At 29.1% G+C, this 8278-nt stretch overlaps 1 protein-coding gene across 3 annotated transcripts in view; it reads left to right on the top strand.

Annotated features, from left to right (window-relative positions):
* Positions 1-2089: 2089 nt before the first annotated feature.
* LOC135961696 (uncharacterized) overlaps positions 2090-8278 on the top strand; it is a 63858-nt gene continuing 57669 nt past the window's right edge. For all 3 annotated transcript variants that reach the window (XM_065513240.1, XM_065513241.1, XM_065513237.1), the window contains exon 1: positions 2090-3336. In XM_065513240.1, coding sequence (XP_065369312.1) covers positions 3288-3336 — 49 coding nt within the window. In that variant the 5' untranslated portion in view covers positions 2090-3287. The remainder of the gene's footprint in view (positions 3337-8278) is intronic.

Raw genomic sequence — 8278 nt, 5'->3', positions numbered from 1 at the left:
TGTATTAAGAATAATTCAAATTCGTTGTCAACAAACAAAATTGTAGACTTGTAATTTTAAGACATTAGCAACATTAGCACGTTTTTTACTTAAACAGAATTGTATATTTAAAGAGTTGTATGTCTGAATATGTCGGTATAAACATACATTTGTATGTATTTATTGGATACTACTCGTAGCACTCCCAGTTTTTTTGTATCAACAACCTAATAATCTACAAATAGCAACAACTAAAAGTCAACAGTTTAAATTTATCGAAGTTGGAGAAATAAATAAATGCGAATTTTATTACTTTCTTTTATAAACAAAACATTTTGCTAATATTTCCCATTTAAACAAATACACGCAACTATGAGAGTGAGTGTGTGTGAAATTGTACAGTTAGCGACAAAAAAAAAAACTTTAATAAATTACAACAAATAATTTTTGTTATTAAAAACGTAAGAACAGTACTTGATATTCGATACAATTTAACTAAGACCCCTTTCACACTAGGCAATTTAGTTGCGCAAGTGTCTTGTGTTTGTAGATGCCAGAGGTAATGTCGGGTTAAGGAGAAGAAAATTTTATATGCTATTTTGTTGTTGGGCAAGAGACTTGCGAAACTAAATTGCCTAGTGTGAAAGGGGTCTAATGAAATTAGAATATGTATTTTTTTGCAAAGTTTTAGTTAATAGAATCTTCCAATTTAAGTAAAAGTGTAGGCTTTGCTTTTAAATTAAGTAAATTAAAAATAACAAATAAACAAGTAAGTGAGCTATATTCGAATCTTATATACCCTTCACCAAATTATACTTAAAAATACAAAATTTATTTTTTTTCCAAAGTTGTTTTTTTAATTTTTTGGAAACAAAATTTTTGGAATTGTTATTTTAAATTTTTTTAATTTTAAATTTTTTTTAAAAATTCTATAATGTATAATATACTTTTATTTTAAAATGCTTAAATCCTTTCAAAATAGAACTGTTTCAAATGAGATTGTTGTTAAACCAGTATTTTTTTCATTATACTCTAAATAAGAATATCCTTAGAAATTTTAATGTTAAATTTTTTAAATTTTTATACATATTATGAAATGTTAATGCATCAATATCTATATCTATATATGTATATAAAAATGAAATGGTCCATGTACAGTGGTGGCCAGGAATTTAAGACAAAAATTGTTTGCTAAATTCCACGTGATTGTCAATTATTTTTTCAAATATTTCCACAAATATGTATGCATGAGGACTGTTTTAACACACAAGTGTGTTTTATTCGACTGTGTCAATTCATACATATTCACCACGAACACATACAATTTTTCTACAACTTGACCAAAAAATTTTTTTTTTAAATAAACACATTTTCTCACATTTATATCATTATATTTTTATTATTGTAAAATATTCGGACCAAATTTCGTATTTTTAGTTCCATTAGTTTCGGTCATATCATGTTATTAACAGCGGATGTTCGCTAAGGTGGGTCAACGTATTTCCACATATCTTTGTCCATATATGTTTTACCGATTTTTCCAAACATTTTTCAGAAACTAGAAACATTAATAATAAATTTCATACCCTTAGAGGTCCTTTTATTTGGCTCTATCGCACTTAAAATTCAGTTGATGAAAAAAAATCAAGTATTTGTCTTAAATTGGTGGCCACCACTGTATGTAATGGCATCACGTGAGAACGGCTGGAGCGATTTGGCAGATTTTTTTTTATTCGATTCGAAATTTTCAGGAGATGGTTTGTAAAGAAAAAAAATTAAAAATCCGGAAATTTTAATTTTTAATACATATGTATATTGCCTTCTTTTCACTTCTCACTTTTCATAATAACAGACATTTTTTGAAGAAACTTGAAGAACTAACATTAGTAAATAGCTACCGTGCGAAGCCCGGGCGCTCATCTAGTTTTGTATAAATATGATCCAAAATGGGTTATTTTTTCTCCAATAAACTGACTTTGTTTTGTACAACTATTTAGGTACATGTGACATTATTTGGAACTAAAACTTGATATGTTAAATCTTAATACGAAAAAATCAATTTTAAGATAATCATCTAATTCATGTAAATATGTATGTAAACTACTTTAAACCATTCATGATAATCGTTGAAAATTTAAAAGAAAAGTGTGCTTATTTAAGTAGCGAACTGTATAGTATATACTAGATGAGAGATATAAACAATAAGCAAAAGGAAGACATCAATATTGTTCTAATATAAACAAAATAAAGATAAAACGAAACAATAAAGACAAACAAAAAGATATAAAAAAAGTAAAAATAAAAAAAGAGAAAAGCAGACTTTTAATCGCGAAAATGAATGAAACGATGTGGTGTGTAAAGCACCATTATGGTTGTCTTTGGAACTAAAACAACGCATGGGTAAACAACAACACAGAACCAATCAGTCAATTAATATTAAACTATTAAATGATAAAATCGACTAAACAACAAAAAGAAAATAAATAAATAAAATAATAATAAGAAAGAAAGAAAAAGAATACAAATTAGCACAAATAACAACAAGTTGCCAAGGAATAGAATAGACAGACAACAACTTGAATTTGATATAAACAATCAACCAAACCAAATCAACCAACAACCATCCCTCCATCCATCCATCCAACCAACTAGTTACAACCATTATTTTCAACAACAACAACACAAAACAGCTTTAACAAGTTTTTCAGTTTTTTATTTATTTTTTTCATTTTTGTGCTTTGTTTTCTTGTGAAACAAAATACTATTGGGGAACAACTTTTTCAACAAACTCATCAAACAAACTACAACAGCAACAATAACAACGACTATAAAATCAAGAAACAAGAACAAAGAACTAAGACTGATTAAAACAACATCCATCACATACAAACTACACATACAAACGTTCATTTATTTAGCTTTCTTTACTCGTACTTTCTTCGTCTCGTCTCGTTCCGATCTCTGGCTCTACTTTCCTATATATATTCGCTGTCAATTCCTACATGTTTGAGTTCGCCAGTTTTTAAATGATGAAATTTTTCATAAATTCATTTTACAATCGACAAGTTGTCAATGTCATCAACACTAACAACAACAGCAGCAGCAGCAACAACAACAACAACAAATTCAACACTCGACATAAGTAGTTGGAAAACAAATAACAACAACGACGACAACAAACAAATTATTTTAAGTAAAAGTTAATGTGGTAACATTCTACACACACACACACACATAGTATATTTACACAGCAGAAGTTAAGCGGCAGCAACATACGATCAAGTTTGCAACATTCATCAGCATTCAAAATGTTTGTCTTCATTATCATCATATTAATTGTAAATGCCTGCATAGCTGGTAAGTGGTTTTTGATGTTTTCCATTTTTTATCTTCCTTTTTTTTGTTTTTATCTTTGTGTTATTTTCAGTTTTGATTTCAATTGGCTTTTTGCCTACAATTTGCCAAATAGACATTATTAACTATATAATATTATAAATTATCTGTCTATAGTATGTATCAATGGATGTAAATGTCTACCAACAACATTTATTCATTCGTATTATCCATAATGCACAAGGTTGGCTACCGATTCGAAACGTTCAACAAATAACTGTAACACTAATTGAGATTATTTCTAGTAGTAATAGTAGTTGCTGTTTCGGTAACGGTATTTTAATGATAACGGTAATGTTGATCTGACTTAAATTTATAATCAAATTTATCAAAAGTATGCTGACAATGATGGTATTTATTACATACATAAGGAGTGAAATCGAAGTGTTTATAAAAAAAAGAAACCACTAAACCAACAGTGTTTTTATTTGATTGAAAATATTATTACAACTTACAAAAAATATTATTTTTATAGTTCTAATCAATAGTGATGAATTTATGAACGAACCTTTTCCGGAAACTCTTTCATTAAGGTTTCTATTGAGTTTCTATCTTTCTATCTCCGTTTAAAATCTACCACACTTTTGGACACCTCTTTTCAATTCTCTTTTAACAAGAGCCCAATATCTCTCCACTGGCCTTAGCTTCAGGCAGTTTCAAGGATTTGCCTATCTTGGTACAAATACCTCATTACTGTTATTTTACCATTCAAGACCTTGCCTACCGTAGTGACTGGATGCCAAATCAGGCCAAAAATAAGTGAACATATTACAAGAAGTCTTATAAGTACTCTTTTGTAAACATTCCTTGATGTAATTTTCGGTATTTTAGAACACTTTGTAACAAATGTTTGGCTTCTTTTGTCGCAACTGCATATTGCTTGGCATATCAAGAACTTTTTGGGAAAATTTTCTGCTTTTGGGTCCTAAACTTTTCTACAACATTCCCTCGAGAATCAGCAACATAATAATATTGACCCGGAAGCTGCGAAAAGGTATATTTTTGTATAAAATATGACTTCAATTTCCGTGCTCTGTCTTTGGCCTCTAAATTTTAGCAGAGTTCCTGTCTGGAACTTTTTGAGATTTGTATTCTTTTAAACCTGCATTGGTTTTAACTTTACGTACCAAATAGTCCGAGTACTGAGCTAACCGGACTGCTTTCTTATCGGATATGTTGGCAGCTCTTTTGAAAATGCTTTCTATTTATTGGCTTTAGAAATATAATGAGAAACATTCCTTCAACCTGAACCAGATTTTCTATCAACGGACAAGTTCTCCCTAATTGGCCAACTTTTTGTAGAACCAAGTTGGGTTTTGTTGAAAATATTTAATCATTTTAGTACGCACTTTTTTAACTTTAGGTTAAAAATAAAAAATTCGCAACAGCGTCAAGCAACAGAATGAAATATTTGTATTTTTACGCTCTATTGTTTGCAACAAAATGAGTTTTTTGTTTACTTTCGGGTTGTGTACGTGTAAATTCACGAAAATGTTCGTAATCTCAACAATATGAACGCCTACAAATGCCTTAAATGGTCCATTCCCAAGGTTATAATATTTCAGGACTCGGCGGCACGGCTTAAGCGACTCTTAGGCTTTCGGCGCTGGTTTCTGCTGAATGGTAGCATTATTTTAGGACATTTTTAGCTTGAAAATCAATTTCAAAACATTGTGAAATATTAGTAAATTATGACAATATGACATGATAGGATTGATACCTTGTGAATCGACCAATTATATTCGGAAAATTCACATAATCTCACTTATTCAAATAAAAAAGTAGTGTTTTTATAATATAATTTTATTTATAGAATATCGGTAAAGGTATTTACGATTATATTGGTACGGTATTTTAGCGATAACGGTAATTGCAATTATACGTCTGTCGAGCGGAAATGGTATTTTAGAGGTAACGGTAGCTTAGCGGTAACGGTAGTCAACCTAGATAATATGAGCCATAAGCAAGTATGTAAGTATGTATGTACTTACATATTTGCTCAAATTAACAACCTGCAACAATTGCCCTAAAATTGGAAATTTCCTTTGGCAACATTTAACAACAACATCAACAGCGGTAACGACAGACAAAACCAAACAACTAAAATTACTTTAATTATTACAAAAACAATCAAAAACGCAAAATTCGGCCTTAAAATTTGCTTAAATTCTGCTAAACGGATGTAATTTAATAGAAATTTCCATACAATTTTTTTTTTCATTTTTGTTTGTATCCTCATTCTCTCTCTCGTTGTGTAACGAGGAAAAAACGAATAAAATTGTGGAAAAACACGCAAGTAGTTTCTCTCAAGTAGGGAAGTAAACCTACAACTAGTTCATTTATGCAAAAAAAAAATAAATAAACAGAGATATTCTAATTTGTTATTACATACAGTGGTTGATATTCATGAACACCGGGGGCCGAACATGATCGGTAATTTGCCTTTAAACCAGCACGAATGATGTTCAAATAAAGCAACAAAAGTATAACAATCCATATCCATGTTCTCTGCATGCCGACGATTGTCTTAACAGTAAATAACCTTAAGTAACCTTAATCCTAAAAGGCTCTTAAGTGCAGACATATTGCTGAATTTGTAATACAAATGGTTGTGTGAGAATATAAAGAAAAGTGTTTAAATATGTGTGAAGATGGATACTTTCCCGGAAAAGGAATAGTAGTTAACATAAATATAAAATGCCAAGTATAAGCTGGAATATTATGTTTGTTAGATTTTAGCCAAGATATTTATTAAGATTGTGTTAAACAAAGAAGCAGTAAAGGTCAGAGGAAATGAGTTTGTTTATTTATTATATTTTCTTTCTTTATTTCTTTTTTTTTGGAAAACTTTTCCAATAAATTGTTTTAAAATTTAAAAGAACTTTAAACAAAAGGTTTTCAAGTACAGATACATATTACTTAAAAAAAAAAACAAATGCAATTAAAATTTGAGAACAACCGCATAACATCACATCACTTGTAAACCTTAAGGAAACAAACAACACACTGGTTTGTTTGTGAAAATGTTTCTTTGAAAATACAATAAATAAATTTAAAAAGAGTTTTGTACAACTTATTAAGGTCGTCTATGGCAGTAAATTAGAAATGCTTTTAAAAACAAGCGACAATAAAATTATAAACGAACGACGACTACAGCGACATTTTATCTAGTACAAACATACACTCCGGTATACATTGTGTACAGTTGATATCATGGCGTATTAGTAATATTTAATTAATCAATAACACTTATACGTCACAACGACCTTGTAAAGTTAATTAAAAATTTAACGAACTTTACTAGTATGTATTGTTGTCATTGTATGTATGTATGTGAGTATGTATAAGTAATAATATTATATACAATATACATAAATATATAAATATATGTATGTATGTATGTACTAATGTTGTATGTATTAGACCAGTTAATGGAAAAAAAGTCGGTTCGGTATCCAAACTTCAATTTTGGTATCATATGAAAATTATTTACATTGAACATCTTAGGACGCATGAAATAAGTTTAAATATCCGAACTCTTTCGTAAGTTTTGCACTTTTTATAGCATTTATTTGGGTTTAGTGGCCTAATTTTTCTTGGTTTTTAATTTAAAATAATCTACAAACTCTCTTCTATCTAAAGGAAGTCCAAAAACCATAAATTCGTTTTAATTTAAAAACATTGGGACATTTTTTTTTACTTTGGAAATGCATGGAATTTGAAACATCCTACAAAGCATTAAAATCATCTGAGCGTGACAGTTGGATGCTCGAACAGAACTTTATTTTATGCAAAAAATTGTTTGATGTTTCTTTTCAAGAAATTATCCACTTTGTGTACACATTTGTATACTAAATATTTTATTGTTATTAAATAATATCCAACAAAAAGTTCAAATTTGCAATTTTAGACAGCTTGATTTTGTTAATGCTCCACTTTCTATATTTGATCAATAAAATATTTATTGCTTTCCAAATAAAGACACTTTTCTGGCTTTCATTACCATTATTGAAACAGGTAGTTGTTCTTTTCAAATAGTTTTTTAACACTTTCATCCACAATTTTATGTGTATAAGTTTACAATCAAAACAATTGCATTTTTACTTTAAGGTTCATTTATTATGAAAAATAATAATAATAAAAAAAATACAGCAAACAAATTTTATGGAATTATCGTTTGATAAACATTTTCGTAGAGTATAAATTTGTTTGAAAGCTAATCATTTTGACACTCTTTTCTGACCAAAACAAACGAAATAGCTGAGTAGGTGAGATATTCTCCAATTCTAATATATCCGATTAGAATCTTCCAATCGAAAATTTAATCCACCACAGCAATTTGGGTAGATAAATCACTAACAGAAGTATTAGCCAAATTTGATAGAGTTATGTAATAATAAAAATTTTGACTAGAGCCTCGAAGGTATGTCACCTAGCACCTCCTCCTCATAATACTCTTCTTCGTCGGATTCAAGACTGCAGAGACTTTGACCATACCATCGGATGTAGTATACATTCCAACAAAATATCTTCTATATCACGTTCATTGAGTACCCACGAGATCCTTACAAAATAACATAAAATTATATAGAAAAACACATATAAAACCACAAATTATTTGATTTTTTTAAAGATAATGATAATCCTAAAACCTATCCATCGAAAGATTTAAGTCAGATTATAATGATTTTCATAAACTTAAAAAAAAATCAAAAAATTTACTGGTGTTTACTCACTTTTGAGGCTGTGTGTATTTCTTTCACAGTGGTTAGTAATCTAACTACTCTATTACTTACGTTATTTATCAAAGAGTATGTTAGCACAAGACAAACAAACACTAAATAACAAAGTAACAGTGAACTGTTACTTTGTTAACAAACTACGGTTTACAATATTTTCAAATTAA

Source organism: Calliphora vicina, chromosome 5, assembly GCF_958450345.1.
Source record: "Calliphora vicina chromosome 5, idCalVici1.1, whole genome shotgun sequence".
In the NCBI taxonomy this organism is placed as follows: domain Eukaryota; kingdom Metazoa; phylum Arthropoda; class Insecta; order Diptera; family Calliphoridae; genus Calliphora; species Calliphora vicina.
Note: the sequence above shows the minus strand (reverse complement) of the source record. Positions and strands in the feature narration are given on the sequence as shown.